This window comes from Balaenoptera physalus (genome assembly GCF_965194825.1).
Source record: "Balaenoptera physalus genome assembly, chromosome: 14".
In the NCBI taxonomy this organism is placed as follows: Eukaryota; Metazoa; Chordata; class Mammalia; order Artiodactyla; family Balaenopteridae; genus Balaenoptera; species Balaenoptera physalus.
Window position 1 is genome coordinate 50,890,199 of NC_138893.1, and position 17,524 is coordinate 50,907,722.

The window sequence follows — 17,524 nt, forward strand, 5'->3', positions numbered from 1 at the left end:
TGGATGGAGCCAGCTGCCTGACCCCAGGGGCTGCAGGACTCACCTTGCGGCCAGCCTCGTTGTTGTGCAGGTTCATGGCTGCCCGAGCATCCTGTCCTGTCTCCAGGGCATCGACGAACTGCTTGGATATTGCCTCTCCGAAGCCCACGTTGTCGCTGCAGCCTCCCCACAGCCAGCCTTGGCCCCCTGGAAAAAATGCGGTGGGAAGAAAGGTCGGCCCGGAGCCTCCTGGGCTGCTGGTTCTAAGTGGGTTTGGGGGATCTGAGGTGGGGAAGGGTTCAGGTGGGGCGAGTGCCCTGTCTCCAAATTAGTTTCACCCTAGATTTGTTTTTGCCACCTTTGTGCTCCTACTTCCAGCTTCAGCCAATCCCGTGCCCAGGACTCCAGGACTTAAGTAGCTGCCAAGTGAGGCAGGTGCCTGCTCACCCCGTTACTATGTTTCTGGCCTTTGGTCAGAGTGTGCAGACCTCCGCCAGCGACTGACCTCTGGAAGGGACATGATGGTGCAAAAAAGGTGAGGAAAACACAGCGTTGAGGGGGAGAGAGAAGGGCAATTGAGATAATATGGAACAGCAGTTGGCAGTTGAGCTGCAGGGCAGAGGGTTGGAAAGGATAGTGGAGGTAAACAGTGGAAAGGAGACAGGGATAGGCAGCATGGAAGGCCGTTCTCCCTATGTTTGAGACAGTAATAGGAGTGATTCTGAAGGGAGGGTTCTTCCTTTATCGTTATTGTGTTTAAATTAAGGAAACCACCCAGTCAGAGAAGGGTCCCCAGCTACATTTAGCCTGGTTTGTCACTGTAGGGTTTGGGCTCAAACTGGTTCGCCCTGATTTTCCTCAGATTTAGAAGAATACAACTCTTCTTCACCCCACCAAGTACCCACCAAGCTTTTCATTACTTAAGTGAACTTTATTGGGCTGTCCTGCCCACTCCCAAGATCACTACTCACCCAGCTGCCCATTGCGGGAGTCATCACAGCCACAGTTGTCAAAATCCCCAAGGCTGCAGTTTCTAGTCAGAGTGTACATAACCCCGGCAGAACTGATGGCATGTACAAATGCTGTCTCCCGATTAGCTGACAGGAACCAAAAATTGAGTGAGTTAGAGGGAGGAGTTACAGCCCAAAGACATACCTTTAATACCATCATTATACCCTCCTCTCCCTGCTCCATTCTATTTCCCCACCTTTATAATGTACCTTACTCTCTTCCAGGGTCTGCTCCAGCCCTGGTCTCAGCCCTGCTCTTCTTCCTTCCCATCTTTTCGGGTCACACATTTTATGACTGAGTGGCTAGATTATTGTTGATATGGGTGAGATTTAGGTGGGAAAGAGCCCAAGAAAGAAATGGGGGAGAATCTGAAGGTCAGGTTGTAAAGAAACCATCCCCACTTCCTCCTGGAACATTGAAGTCTGAGAGGCAGGTGCTAGCTAGTCTTGAAAAGAACCACTGATTGGCAGCTCTTTCATTTCCTTCCATGGCCGCTTTTTATCTTCTCCATGGGAATCCGGGCTCCAAGTCAGTTCCCACTTGCCCTGTACCTCTCTGCTAAGCCTGCTGAAGGAAGGCGCTAAGAGGCATGAAGATTTACAACCCCTACCTACCTTATTTATATTTTGAGGAAGCCTTTAGCCAGCCAGGAGATTGAGGGTGGTATAGGATTGGGGGTGAGGCAAGGTCCATTTGTTGAGCAGTGAGGGTGTTGGGGAAGAAAGAAAAAAGCTCTATAGGTAGGAAAGAGGAGCTGGAGAAGGAACAGAGAAGATCCTGGAGAGGGAGATGACCTGAGAGCAGAGACCAGCTGAGGAACAAGGGTGTAGAGGAGGCAGGGGGCCATCCCTGGAGAGTGGGGCTCTAACCTGTGGCCAGGGGGTCCAGGGAGCTGTGGCCGAGGCTTTCCTTACCACTGCGAAGGCCACCATGGCTGGACAGCTGCAGGGCTCTCTCAGGGCAGTTCCAGCGGTCCCAGGCAAACTGGTATTTGCATTCTTCAATACCACTCTGGGCACCAGCTGCCACGCTGCTGGAGTAGATCAAGTAAGCCTGCAGGGACACAGGGGTCAAATTTCAGACTCACAGCAACTGAACTTGGGAGGCATTTGCCCTAAAGTGGCCAAGCACCTCTTTTCCTGTGCACTCCTGTCCCTCCAAAATAATGACAGAGTAAGCACTTTAAATATGCTTTTAACATCACAAATAACATCACAAATAAACTTAGGTAGAAACCTAAGGCTCAGAGAGGTGATGTAAAACAGTTGGCCCAAAGTCCCACCACTAGCAAATGTTTGAAGTAGGAATGAAAATCAGTTTCATTAGACTCTAGACCTCACTGCCTCTATTCATTATACTATTCTGTCACTCCAAAATGAGCCTCAATTACATAATTCATGATTTTTCAGCTGTTTTCATCCTACTACTAGCTTAGAAGAGAACATTTTGTAAGCTGAAAATGTCCTTAGAGATCATGTAGTACAATGCCAGCACTTTAAAGATGGAAGACAGCCTCCCACCCTGCACTGAGAAGGATGGGTGACTGTAGCCTGACACTGTGAAAGAAAACTTTTCTGGCTCTGGAAATTCTGGCCATAAATTCAGAGTCAATATTCCTGAGTTCTTGTCCTGGCTCTGACACTAGTTTGCTGTGGGGTTTCGGGTGTGTCCCTAACCCTTTCTGTGCCACAGTTTTTCTGCCTATAATATATACAGCATAATAAAAGATATAATAAAAGATATTGACATGTGTAGTCTTCAGTCAAGAAGCTGAGTGAAATCCAAATAAATCAAAGGAATTTTTTTTCTTACCTTTGGACCAGTCATCAGGAAATTGTTCACTGACCTGGAAGAGAGAAAAACCACAGAACATAATAGAGATACACCAATTCATTTCTGCTGCCAAGAGTTGTGAGAATTACTTCAGCAAATGTGCAGGCACACCTCAGAGATATTACTGGTTTGGTTTCAGACCACTGCAGTAAAGTGAATATCACAATAAAGCCAGTCACGTGAATTTTTTGGTTTCCCAGTGCATATAAAAGTTATGTTTACACTATACTGTAGTCTGTTAAGTATGCAATAGCATCATGTCTAAAAAAATACAATGTGAGTGCCTTAATTAAAAAATACTTTATTATTAAAAGTGCTAACCATCACCTGAGCCTTCAGCGAGTCGTAATCTTTTTGCTGGCAGAGGGTTTTGCATCGATGTTATGCTGCTGACTGATCAGGGAGGTGGTTGCTGAAGGTTGGGGTGGCTGTGGCGATTTCTTAAACTAAGAGTAAATTTTGCCGAATTGATTGGCTCTTCCTTTCATGAATGATTCCTCTGTAGTATGCAATGCTGTTTGATAGCATTTTGCCCACAGTAGAACTTCCTTCAAAACTGGAGCCGATCCTCTCAAACAGTGCCATTGCTTTATCAACTAATTTATGTAATAGTCTTAAGTCCTTTGTTGTCATATCAACAATATTTACAGCCTCTTTACTATGGGTAGATTTCATCTCAAGAAACCACTTTCTTTGCTCATCCATAAGAAGCAACTTCTCATCCGTTCAAGTTTTATCATGAGATTGCAGCAATTCAGTCACATCTTCAGGCTCCACTTCTAATGCTAGTTCTCTTGCTCTTTCCACCACATCTGCAGTTACTTCCTCCACTGAAGTCTTGAACTCTACAAAGTCATCCATGAAGATTGGAATCAACTTCTTCCAAACCACTGTTAATGTTGATATTTTGACCTCTTCCCATGAATCATGAATGTTCTTAATTATCTAGAATGGTGAGTCCTTTTCCGAAGGTTCTCAATTAACTTTGCACAGATCCATCAGAGGAATCTATCTATGGCAACTATAGCCTTATAAGATGTATTTCTTAAGTAAGACTTGAAAGTGAAAATTACTCCTTGATTTATGGGCTGCAGAATGGATGTTGTGTTAGCAGACATGAAAACAACATTAATCTCACTGTACATCTCCATCGGAGCTCTCAGGTAACCAGGTGCATTGTCAATGAGCAGTCATATTTTGAAAGGAATCTTTTTTTTTTCTGAGCAGTAGGTCTCAACAGTGGGCTTAAAATATTCAGTAAACCATGTTGTAAACAGATGTGCTGTCATCCGGGCTTTGTTATTCCATTTATAGAACACAGGCAGAGGAGATTTAGCATAATTCTTAAGGACCCTAGGATTTTCAAAATGGTAAATGAACATTTGCTCCAATCTAAAGTCACTAGCTGACTTTGTCCCTAAAAGAGAGTCAGCCTGTCCTTTGAAGCTTTGAAGCCAGGCATTGACTTCTCCTCTCTAGGTATGAAAGTCCTAGATGTCATCTTCTTCCAGTAGAAGGCTGTTTCATCTACATTGAAAATCTGTTGTTTAGTTTCGCCTCCTTCATTAATTATCTTGGCTAGATCTGGAATCTGGATAACTTGCTGCAGCTTTTATATCAGCATTTGCTGTTTCCCCTTGCATTTTTATGTTATGGAGATGGCTTCTTTCCTTAAGCCTCATGAACCAACCTCTGCTAGCTTCAAACTTTTCTTCTGCAGCTTTCTCACCTCTCTCAGGCTTCATAGAATTAAAGAGAGTTAGGGCCTTGCTCTGGGTTAGGCTTTGGCTTAAGGGAACGTTGTGGTTGGTTTGATCTTCTATCCAGACCACTAAAACTTTCTCCGTATCAGCAATAAGGCTGTTTCACTTATCATTCTTGTGTTCGCTGGAGTAGCACTTTAAATTTCCTCCAAGAACTTTTCCTTTGCATTCACAATGCAGCTAACTGTTTGGGGAAGAAGCCTAGCTTCCGGCCTATCTTGGTTTTCGACATGCTTTCCTCACTAAGCTTAAAAATTTCTTGCTTTTGATTGAAAGTAGGTGACTCTTGTTTTCATTTGAACACTTAGAGATCATGGTGGGGTTATTAATTGGCCTAATTCCAATATTGTTGTGTCTCAGAGAATAGGGAGGCCCAAGGAGAGGGAGAGAGATGGGAATGGCTGGTAGGTGGAGCAGTCAGAACCCACACATTTATTAAGTTTGCCATCTTATATGGGCATTGTTTGTGGTGCCCCCAAATAATTACAATAGTAACATCAATTTTTTTTTTTTTTGGCCACGCTGAGCAGCTTGCAAGATCTTAGGTCCCCGACCAGGGATTGAACCCAGGCCCATGGCATTGAAAGCGATGAGTCCTAATCACTGGACCGCTAGGGAATTCCCACATCAAAGATCACCATGACAAATATAAAAGTAATGAAAAAGTTTGAAATATTGCAAGAATTACCAAAATGTGACACAGAAACACTAAGTGAGCAACTGCAGTTGGAAAAATGGCACAAATAGATTTGCTCAATCCAGGGTTGTCATAAACCTTCAATTTGTAAAAAATACGAGATCTGTGAAGCACAATAAAGCAAGTCTATAATTGAGAGGAAGAAAGGGAAAATGGTTTTTCCAAGGAAAAATTTTGCATAAGGAATCTACTTAATTTAGTTAAAAAAAAAAAAGAACATGTACAAAAGGAGCTAGTATTATGCTTTGCTTGGATTTTTAAAATTTCAAATACCAAAGATGTTGGGAGTAATGTTTGATCGTTATTTTGCTGTGGAGTGGGAAGAGAGCTAGCATTAACTTGCTACTGTCTACCAGACACTCTACTCTCAGTATTTTACATGTTGATGTTGTTAAATCCTTACTATCTTGGGCATTGTTATCCCTAGTTTTCAAATAGGGAATCTGAGACTCAAAAAAGTTAAATATATTGTTCAAGCTCACCCAGTTAATTAGTGATTGAAGCAAGATCTGAATCCAGGTCCATCTGACTCCACAGGACTCTGAGAAGGATAGTTCTCTAATCAGAAAGAGGTAAACAGTGGAATAACTTTCTAGGGATTGAGTCATAATTAAATTCCAAAAATAAATAATCTGACTCTGGAAAATAGTTTGGCTGTTCCTTTCAAAACTAAAAATGGACTTGCCACACTACTTAGCAGTTCCACTCTTGGGCATTTATCCCAGAGAAATGAAGACTTATTTTTACTCAGGAACTTGTATTCAGATGCTCATAGCAACTTTATTCAGAATAACCAAAAATTGGAAACTACCCAGATGTCCTTCAAAGGGTGACTGGTTAAAAAAATTGTGGTACATCCATACCATGGAGTGCTACTCAGCAACAAAAAGGTATGAACTGTTGATACACACAAAAACTTGGATGAACCTCAAGGAAATTATACTGAGTGATCAAAGCCAATCTCAAAAGGATACATACTGCATGATTTCATTTATGTAGCAATGGTTAAATATATAATTATGGAGCTAAAGACTAGATTAATGGTTACCAGGGGTTAGGGATAGGGGATGGATACCACTATAAAGTGATAACACCAGACAGTCTTGCGGTTATGGTAAAGTGTCTTGATTGTGGTATGGTTTTGCAAAGCTATACATGTGGCAAAATTGCATCGAGCTATACACATACATACATATATACATACACACACACAAAGAAATGTATGTAAAACTGGTTGAAGTCTGAATAAGCTTCATGGATATTGTACTATAGCTGTAAGATGTTAACACTGGGGGAGGCTGGGGAAAGGGTGTCTGGGACTTCCCTGCATGTTTCTTTGCAACCTTCTGCAAATCTATAATTATACAAAAATTAAAAATATATATACATAATCTAGAGTGCCAGAGATTTGGCAAATGGACTTCAGTATAGGCATTTGAAAATTAATCCAAACATATTACCTATTATCTTTCTTTTTCCATTATAATGGGAGAAAGTAACATGGGAATCGTCATGTATTATTCCATGAAAGTTGGTGTAACCTGCATTTCCAAAGGCCAGTAAGATGCTGGCCATCACAGAAAGTGGGTTGGAAATGAAAAAGGCTAAGAAAGTTCAGTTTCTCATCAGAGGCCAAAATAGCTTGACTGGCATCATACAGAACACACACAACACCTAAAATACGGGTAGTTTTTGACAAACAGTATCAATAAACTGAGATGCTGCCATATGAGGGAAGATGGAAAAGGTTCAGAAAGAAATGTAACAGAATTTTAGAAAATCATAAAAGACTACAGAGTCTAGCAAAACCAAGGCCTACTTTTAATGCTTGGCAAGCAAAATTAAAGAAGCAGTAAATAAAAAGAAGCAGTACTCTCTTGGGGGCAGTAGTACCAGCAAAGCATAAAAATAAATTCAAAATGATGTGAATGAACTCATAATTGCCAAAGCCATTATGGGTTTGGAGATAAATTTCTGATCCTTAAAGATTAGTGTCAGATAAGCCAGCCAGTTCCTGTGCCTCAGATAAAGAAGCCTGAGCTTGCTGTGTCTCAGAAGGGCAATCTTTATGTGAGGGATAACTTTTGAAGACTTTTGTACATTACCAGGCCAGACAGAGGCTAGTTCCCATTCCACAAGACATACAGACAGTATCAGGAAAGAAAACAAAGCAACAAAATGAAAACTGGGTGGCAGCCAAAGGAGAAAGCTTAGCGGTGAGCCTGGGTCAAGAGACTTCCTTTGAGAGGACACTGAGTTGAAGTCACAGAGAGTGATGAGCAGAGATGCTAGAAGATTCTTCTTTCCACGAAGATCCTACAGTATGTAAAGATTTGTATGATATGCTGGTATAGCCTAGTTGATTAATCAATGAGATGTAATTGAGCACTTGCCATATGACACAACTGTAGGCCTTATTGGGACAATATTCCCGTAAGTTGACTTGGGTTGTTAACCCCCGAGGTATTTGCAGATATATTTGAACCACATGGCAGAGGTTACTTGTATCCAGTATGAAGAAAAGACTCCAGTATGTCCTTGCGCTGAGCACCAAAGGAGGAGGGTGCTTGTTCTTGTTCTTGATTAATGAGATGATGGCAAGGTGTCCTTTTGAGGAGTAAAATAGAATATGGATTACAGAAAGCATAGTGAGTGTGTAATGTGAGGAGAGCAAAAGAGGAAAGAATTTATGTGTTTGTATGGGTGCCACCTAGGGACAGTAATATGATTAAAGGAAAGATGCTAACAAACAGGAAGATGGAGACAGCTCTACAGAACGTGGTCCAAGCAGCATACTACTAGACGAAGGTGCAAGCTTCCCATTCCCTATACGTACAATTGCTGATGACACTACCCAGGTTGGGTGTCAGTCAAAGGGTTTATGTCTTTCTGGACCCTCCCAACTCTTCTCAGACCTTTTGTTAAACTCCAGACTTGCATATCCAACTATATTCTTTTTTTTTAAAGAACTAGGGTTTGAGTCCTAATTTTTTTTTTTTTTTTTTTTTGGCCATGCTGCACCACACAGCTTGCAGGATCTCAGTTCCCTGAGCAGGGACTGAACCAGGGCCCCCTGCAGTGGAAGCATGGAGTCCTAACCACTGGACCACGAGGGAATTCCCCCAACTATATTCTTCACATCTCCACTTCAACCTTTAATAGGCAGCTCAAACTTAACACGTGCAAAACTGATCTCTTGATCTTCGCTGCCACCATTTCAAACCTGCTCCTCCCATTGTCTTCCCTATCTAAGGAATGGACAGTTCTTTCTTCCATTGGCCGGACAAAAATCTTGGAGTCATCTTTGACCTTTCTTTCTCTCACATCCTGTATTCAGTCTGTCATCACCTCCGGCCAGCTCCAGCCAGCTCCAGCTCAAATTATATCCAGACTCTAACCAGTTCCCAATACCTTCACTGCTGTCACCCTGGTCCAAGCTGTCATTATCTCATGCCTAGATTATCATTAAGGCCTGCAAACTGATCCCCTTGCTTCCACCCTTTTTCTCCCATAATCTATGCTCAAAATGATTGACCCCTTTAAAAACTGATCCATTTAAAATATAAATCAAATTTTGCCACTCTCTGCTCAAAATCCTCTAGTGGTTTTTTATCTCACATAGAATGATAGCCAAATTCTTATTGTGGTTTATAAGAGCCTATACAATCTGACACCCAGTTAGGCCTCTGGCCTAATCTCCTACTACTCTCCCCTCACTTACTCTGCTCCAGCCACACTGGTCCCCTTGTTGTTCCTCCAACACACCAGGCACTCTCCAGCCTCTGGGCCATTGCACTTGCTGTCTTTTCTGCCTGGAATGCTTTTTACTCAGATAGCCACACAGCTTGTTGCTTCACCTGCACTGGCCTTTTAATCAAATGTGTCATTCTTCCTGAGGTTTTCCTGGATCATCTATTTAAAAATTGAAACTTCCCCCACCCTTCTCTGCTCCATTTTTCTCCACAGCACTTTTCATCATCTGAACACTAGGTTTTACATCTTTATTTGTATATTCTCCTTCCACTAGACTGTAAGCTTCATTAGGCAGGTTTTTTTTTTGGTCTGTTTTGTTCACCAAGTATTATCAGTGCCTTGAACAGTGCCTGAGGATAGTAAGCATTTAATAAGTATTTGTTGAATGAAAGAACAAAGGAACTCACATTTAGGGGTGGGAGCAGGAAGAAGTATCATCTGAGGAAACTCAGAAGGAACAGCAATCTAGAGAGATGGGGGAAAGGAGAGAATCCTTCATTCATGCCCAAGGTCTTACCACCATGATTATGCAATATCTCCCAAATCTTTACCTCCAACCCTGACTTCCATCTTGAGATTCTGAGCTGCATTTCCAAATGAATGCTAGACTTCTCTCCTGGGAATGTATCAAATTGTGAGGACAGTATGTTTATTTTTTTTTAATTTTAACTATTTAATATTAAAACACACACTTTTCAAATAACTCCAATGCCTATTCCAAAATATTAACAATGAGAATGTCATACGAACTCTTATGGGAGATGGTTAAAACTTGAGTTTTTTCTTACAAGGGAAGCACACAGCTATTAGAAAGCACTCTCAATAACAGTATAATCCTCAAAGGTTGGGGTGGGGTGGTCAGTTGGTGCAAGAGACAAGAAAATAGTAGATTATCTGTGAAAAAGTCTTCCTGGAGATTATAATTAGCCTCCATCCCCACTCTCATGCTGGTTGAAAATCACTGTTATATTGAGAGAAAAACTCTCCTTTTAAGAATTAAAAAAAATTTACTATGTGTTCTTTTGAAATCAGCAAAGTGAACCTAAGAAAAATAGGTAATGTAATCAAAAAGATAAAAGCAAAAGTTAAAGAATTAGAAGACAGAAAAACAGTAGTTTTATAGAGCTGTCTTTGAAAGATAGTAAAACAGCAAATCTCTAGCTAGAGTCACCAAGAAAAAGAGAAACACAAATACATACAATTAAGTTGATTCATGTAAAGAAAATACTATAAAAGGTTTCAAGGGACTTCCCTGGTGGTGCAGTGGTTAAGAATCTGCCTGCCAGTGCAGGGGACACAGGTTCGAGCCCTGGTCTGGGAAGATCCCACATGCCACAGAGCAACTAAGCCCATGCGCCACAACTACTGAGCCTGTGCTCTAGACCCCGCAAGCCACAACTACTGAGCCTGCATGCCACAACTACTGAAGCCTGCATGCCTAGAGCCCATACTCCACAACAAGAGAAGCCACCGCAATGAGAAGCCCGTGCACTGTAACGAAGAGTAGCTCCCGCTCGCCGCAACTAGAGAAAGCCTGCATGCAGCAATGAAGACCCAATGCAGCCAAAAATAAATAAATAAATTTATTTTTAAAAAAAAAGATTTCAATATATCCTTCTATTTTCTTTAAAAATTTTTAAAACTACAGATGCTTTTCTAGGAAACTATTACTAAATTTGCCTTATTATGAGGCAGAAAACCTGAGAGAGGAAGTTCTAGAGCCAGCGAGTCGGTGTCCCAGTTCTGCCACTACTAGCTATTTGACCCTGGGAAGAGACTAGTCTGTGCTCAGTTACCTCAACCATAACTAATGTGGGGATGGTGTGGCAATCTCAGAGGGTTGTTGAGAGGGTCAGATGAGATAATACTTGTATAGGACAAATGACAAACTGGGGGAAATTCTTACAATATATGACACATGAAGAGCTCTTACATATTAATAAGAACAAAACAAACACAGAACTTAAAAAAAAAATAAAGGACACAAACAACAAATCCCAAAAGAAATAAAAATGGCCAGTAAACAATGGAGGAGAGTATGTTTAAAAGTTAACTCATCTTCCCTGCCAAATTAGCCACTTCTCCTGACTTTACTAGTTTTTTTTCCCCAGTCTCTCTCAATCCATTCTCAGCATACAATCAGTTATTACGACCTGTGCGTATTTTACCTTTATAATATTTTTTACATACCAGTTCCCTCTTTTCTTTCTTGCTACCTCGGTGACTCTCATTGTCACAGCCTTAGTTGTGGCCTCTGACCTAGACCACTGTAGAAGCTCCACTAATAGACTTCTCTACATAACATTTTTTATCCCATTCAATTCAGTGTAGAGTCTGCAGCTAGATCAGTCTTCTGAAAGCCTGATTCCGATGTCATCCTACTCAAGAATCTTTTGTAGTTCTCCAACTCTGGGCACTCAAGGCCCTCCATAATCTGACCCTACATACCTTTCCAACCTCATTTCCCATTAAATATTCCTACTTGTCCAATCCTCTAGTCAAGCTGAACCAGTTGCTATTCGTGGAAGTCCATGCATTCATGCCTCTATACCTTTGCTCATGCTGTTCTGTTAAATCTTACCTATTCTTAGTATTTTCAACCAATAGTGCTGAGACAACTGGATATCCACATACAAAAGAATGAGATTGGATCTCTACCTCACACCATATAAAAATTAACTAAAAATGGATCATAGACCTAAATGTAAGAGCTAAAACTATAAAACTCTTAGAAGAAAATACAGGTGTAATTTTTCATGACCTGGAGTCAGGCAATGGTTTTTTAGATATACCAAAAGCACACATAACCAAAGAAAACAGATAAATTGGACTGAATCAAAATTAAAAACTTTTATGCTTCAAAAGACACAGTCAAGAAAGTAAAATGACAACCCACAGAATGGGAGAAAATGTTTACAAGTCATATATCTGGTTAGACACTTGTATCCAGAACATATAAAGAGCACTTACAACTAAAGAGTAAAAAGGCAAATAACCCAATTTGAAAACAGACAAAGGATCTGGATAGACATTTCTCCAAAGAAGATATACAAATGGCCACTAAGTACATGATAAGATGCTCAACATTGTTAGTCATCACGGAAATACAAATAAAAAACACAACAAGAATTCTCACCCACTAAACTAAAATTAAAAAGACTATAACAAGTGTTGTCAAGGATGTGGAGAAATCAGAACCTTCATACATTGCTGGTGGGATTAAAAAATGGTGCAGCTACTTGGAGAATAGTCTGGCAATTCCTCAAACGGTTAAACAAGGAGTTACTATATGACCCAGCAATTCCACTCCTAGGTATTTACTCAAGAGAATTAAAAACATGTGTCCAACAAAAACTTGTACATGAGTGTTCATAGCAGCATTATTCATGATAGCCAAAAAGTAAAAACAACCCAAATGTCTATCAAGTGATGAATGGATGAATAAATTGTGGTCTATTCATACAATGGAATATTATTCAGCTGTAAAAAGTAATGAAGTACTGACAAATGCTACAACATGGATGAACCTTGAAAATATCATTCTAAGTGAAAGAAGCCAGACACAAAATGCCATAAATTATATGATTCCATTTATACAAAGTGTCCAGAACAAGCAATTCCATAGAAACTGCAAGTAGATTAGCAGTTACCAGGGACTGAGGGATGGAAGAATGGGACATGACTGCTAATGGATAAGGGGTTTCTTTTTAGGGTGATGAAAATGTTCTAAAATTGATTGTGGTGAGGGTTGCACAAATTTGTGAATATACTAAAACCCATTGATTTGTACACTTTAAGAGGGTAAATTTTATAATATATGAATTATATCTCAATAAATATGTTATTTAAACATCTTACTTATTCTTAAATTAGTAACTAGCTCCAAAGCCACAGCCAGAATTTTTGAAGACTCACAGCATCTTTTTTCTGCCTCATGTAAAGGTTTTCCTTTATTCCCTTATAATCAACTATAAGTGGAGCCTGCCTTAATTATCATTGTATCCCTTCCAGCTCCTAATATAGTTCCTTGAACATAGCAAGTACTCTATAAAAGCAAATTAAAAGGTTTTGAAAAAATAATCGGAGGGTCATCAGAATCAACAGAAAATTCTAGGATTAAAGGGACTGAAAAAGGATTTGGGGGACTATGAGAAGGAAGTTTGTGGCAAGCCTGTGTTCCCACTAATTCTCTAGCATTGTGAGTAGATGAGCGTACTACATTAGCAGAAGATTATTCCACAAGAGCAACAGACAATGAACACTGAGCAGATGTATACAGAGGTTGATGTTATAATCAAAACTTTTAGCAAAGTCAATCTGACACACTTAATGCTATATATAATTGTTATTGTGCTTCATAGTAATTAGGCATAAGTAGTAAGCAATTTACATAAATAACTGTAGTTAGTTTTGCTTTTACACTGCCAAATAAAAATTTTATAATTGTTTCCTCTCCTTTGGTTAGTTTTCCAGTGTATATACTGATAACATATAAAATTTAATTTCTATCACACAAATAATAGTTAACGTTTATCGAGTATGTAAGTAACTCTCTGAGTGCTTTACCTATAACATCATTTTCAATTTTTATAACAACCCCATGAGGTAGGTACTGGACTACTTACTGAGTGTTTATTCTGTGAACACAAAATACTATTTTTATTGCTTTACATGTTTTAAGCTCACATAATTATTACAACAATTATACAAGGTAGAAACTAGTATGTCTTCCATTTTACAGACACAGAAACTGAAACATAGAGTGGTTAGCCAGCGTCACACAGCTAGTTAAATGGTAAAGACAGGGTTGGAACCTAGTCAGTCTGGTTCTGGAGCATGTACTCCCTTACTGCTGTGCTTTTCTGTAACCCATATTTCTCTTGCTCTTATTCTCACATACTAAGCCAGGACTCCTGATCCCAAAAAGTTCTTGATAAGTATTTCCTGGAGGTCTCAGGGATGTTTTGCACACAGTCATAAAAAGCTCAGTTAACTATCACATTGTCTCTGCTGCTTTTCTATTATTCCATTGCTCCAGCTCTTCCTTCTGCTTCATGCCTACCAGGCACCCATATCTGCCAGGCTCTGCTTTATCTACCACCACATCCCCTGGGCACATTTTGGGGGTACTGTTGCTGCTTACATTGGGTTCAATGCATAAAAAGTAGGGACAAACAAATGTACCACACTAATGCAAGATGTTAATAATGGGGGGAATCTGTGCAGGGGAGAAGTGGAGGAGATATATGGGAACTCTGTACTTTCTGCTCTAGTTTTCTATAAACCTAAAACTTCTCCTTTAAAAAGTCTATTTTTTTTTAATGTAGGGGCAAATGTCTTTTAACCCCTTTTAGTTTAACTTTTCCACTTGGGTATCAAAACTGCCATTTGTGTACAAGTTCTTACAGGGTTTTAGCAAAATAATTCTTTTATTTTTGCTTATAACAACCCCTGGGAAAGAGACTCCTAGTCACCCTCCAACCTCCTTCACTGAACTGAAACTGAGAGGCTTGCTAACAAATTCCAGTGACAAGCTTTATAGCTGGATCTTCTCAATTCCCTTCCTTTAGAGAGAATCCTCTCCTGGGAAGACTCCATAGTCACTCATTTAGATAAACTTCTGGGGCCTGAGCCTTACCAGTTTTCCTGATCTGCCTATATATGCTGAATCCAAGTGGTGGACCCAGCCTGGAGCCCCTTCAAAAGGTGGCCCTTTCAAAGGGTGCCATCCTTGCAAGGAAATGAGCAATTTTAAAAAGTATTAACTAGAGACTCTGTAGTGTTCTGTTCATACCTTTCTTGGGATCGGCTTTCAGGGACCTCATGCAAAAAGTGCCTTTGCCCACCCAAGAGCAGTGTGCTTAGTCTTGACACCCTGGCCATTATTGATTCACCCACCCTGGACCTCTTCCACTCCTATAATGACTCTGAAGAATAAGCACCAGTGAACTTTCTGATTTTACGGAAGACTCTTTATTACCTTGGAAGCTGACAGTTTCCAATGGCTCAAAAGCAAACACATGGAGACTAGGGTCTGGCCAGATAAGCAGGATAATTTCTCAGTAAGACTCTGACTGAAGCTCTAGCCCTGCCCCTGTCCCCAGATGCCTGAAGAGGGTTACTTTGGTGTCAGCATCTCCCCAGTGGAGGAGGGTGTAAGCAACAACCACACTCCACCAATCCCCTTTAACTGTCAGGTGGCCATAGTGCCTGGCCTGGACAGGACTGGATTCTTTCTCTACCTCCTGTCTCCTACCATCTGTCTTGCTTTGGCATTCTTTTAGAGGTGCTCCATTAGTCTAGGACAGTGAAGTGCAGACTTGGAGTATGTAAAACTGGTGAAGTCTGAATGAGTTTTATGGATATTGTACTACAGTTGTAAGATGTTTACACGGTGAGGCTGGGGAAAGGGTGCATAGGACTTCCCTGTATGTTTCTTCGCAACCTTCTGCAAATCTATAATTATGTAAAAATAAGAATGTAACGTACATATGTGTATACATAATCTGGAGTGCCAGAGATTTGGAGAATGGACTTCATTACAGTCATGTGAAAAACAATCCAGATGTATTATTTGTAGAGTGCATGAGAATCTTCTGGGGTTTATTAAACATGAAGGCCCCCAGCTCCAGAGACTCTTGTTGGGCAGTGGTGATGGGAGAGTGGGTCGGAATCTGCATGTACACGTTCCCGAGACGGTTGTATTGCAGATGATCCTGAGAGTCCGCTTTGAGAAGCACTGGTCGGCGGGAGAACAGGGAGGTGCCTACAAGCATCTGATACCTAGGTATAATTTGAGGGCCTGGGAGACTCAAATTTTTGCCTCAGTCTTCTGGAAAATGGCTGCTCCAACTGCAACAGTAACAGATAGGTGGACATTCTCTTCTGTTGTGTCTGGATGGAGCACCTTCTGGTTTCGGTAGTTCCCAAAGCTCTCACTGGTCACTGCCTTGAGGCGCTGAGTCTCTGATTGCACTGAGTGTTAAAACCGTGGATCTCATTCCTTCCCTGCAATTTTTTCTTGGTATTGGTGTTTTCCTGGTGATTACAGCTGCCCTGTTTATGCCCACCTTCCTCATTCCAAGGCTAAAATATCTGGGGGTAATGGAATATGCCCACAAGGATTCTGAATCTTTATCTAGGGGCCCTCTGTCCTCTAGGAAACAAGCTAACTACTTTTACTCACGGAAGTCTTTAATGCCATGACTATGATTTTATATTCTTAGACGACCTCCACACTCTTGTCATAAACCTTGAAGTGAGTCTTTAACTCATTTTTTGGCCTATGCTTTTTCCTACAAGCTTCTAATGCTATTTCATTCTTCTCCCAAGTTAATTTACCAACAGTAAGAATTTGAGAGAGCAATCAGATCTCTCTCTCTCTCTTTCTCTTTTTCCATCAGTCATCCTGAGCTCTCACAGTAATGTTTCACTCAAAGTAACCTCTGCTGATACTCACTCCCATCTGGGCTGGTTGGCCAAATTGTGTCCTTTTGCCTGTCTTTACTACCTTTTGCCACGACTTCTCTAACATCAACATTAACAAGTTCCTTCCCCTTCCTTTTAACGTGAGTTTAAGTCCTTGCTATTCTCTTCATTACTAAGTATCTTTTCAACACTTGTTAAGCAGCCATCCACAGATGCAGATGCATTAGTAGTTTTGAGGTTGTGGGTAACTGCTAAAGCAGAGCCCTGTGGATTTTCTATCATTTCCCCATTGCTTCTCTGCTCTAGGGACCTTCTAAACTTGCAGCACCTCAGTGGCTGTAATCTGGCCATAATCTAACCACAATTCAAAATTCTTTGATCTAGGGCACAAACACCCACACCTTTCAACATTACATATCTTTTCTTGTGGCCTATATGGCCTCCTGAATTGCCTATTCCATAATCAACCTGATCACCAGCAAAAAATTTTCCCAGGGATCTGGGACAGGAGGGGAGGGACTTTAGATCAACCCAAATACAAATGCCACAGCTTCTCTTTTAGCTCTTGGAAAGTCTCCAAGTTTCTTTTGTTTGTCTTTTCTTACCTAACATTTGTCATCCATAGATCCATACACTCAAATTTTTAAAGCCCTCTTCACCTGATACCATTTGAAGAAATTTTACTTTATTTTACCCCCTTGGGAAGTTCTAGAAAATTACAAGTTCCCATTCTCTGTTAGCTATGTCTCATTATGGACAAGCGGTTGCAACCATTATCCAATTAGCTGTACCCATTTCTCCCTATTTGCGGGCTTTCTCCAAACTAGGGTAGCCCATGAGGCAGTCTGTAGCACATCACCTTGTACCGTGAGGGGTGCAGCCGCCCTGGTGAGGACACATGCCTGCTTCTGTGTGGCTCCATGGCACAGGACCAGGAGCACCCAGCACTATGCTATCTGCAGACTTGCTTCTCCCTTTGCCTGACCAGGACCTTGTTACTGGGCTAAGTTTGTGCACATGATTCCCTCTCCCCTCAGTATGAGAGTTCCCTCCCAGGAAA

The 17,524-nt window shown here is 40.9% G+C and overlaps 2 protein-coding genes across 2 annotated transcripts in view; one reads left to right on the forward strand and one right to left on the reverse strand.

Moving 5' to 3' along the window:
- Positions 1–9,849, forward strand: part of SEC31B (SEC31 homolog B, COPII coat complex component) — a 46,008-nt gene extending 36,159 nt beyond the window's left edge. Inside the window, exons 27-28 of the transcript XR_014253456.1 lie at positions 358–514; positions 3,642–9,849. The gene's annotated coding sequence lies outside the window, so the exon portion shown is untranslated. The remainder of the gene's footprint in view (positions 1–357; positions 515–3,641) is intronic.
- Positions 1–17,524, reverse strand: part of WNT8B (Wnt family member 8B) — a 30,684-nt gene that overhangs the window by 2,570 nt on the left and 10,590 nt on the right. Inside the window, exons 2-5 of the mRNA XM_082425423.1 lie at positions 2,803–2,836; positions 1,905–2,043; positions 951–1,076; positions 44–186 (exon numbers count right to left, since the gene is read on the reverse strand). Of these exons, the coding sequence (XP_082281549.1) occupies positions 44–186; positions 951–1,076; positions 1,905–2,043; positions 2,803–2,836 (442 nt within the window). The remainder of the gene's footprint in view (positions 1–43; positions 187–950; positions 1,077–1,904; positions 2,044–2,802; positions 2,837–17,524) is intronic.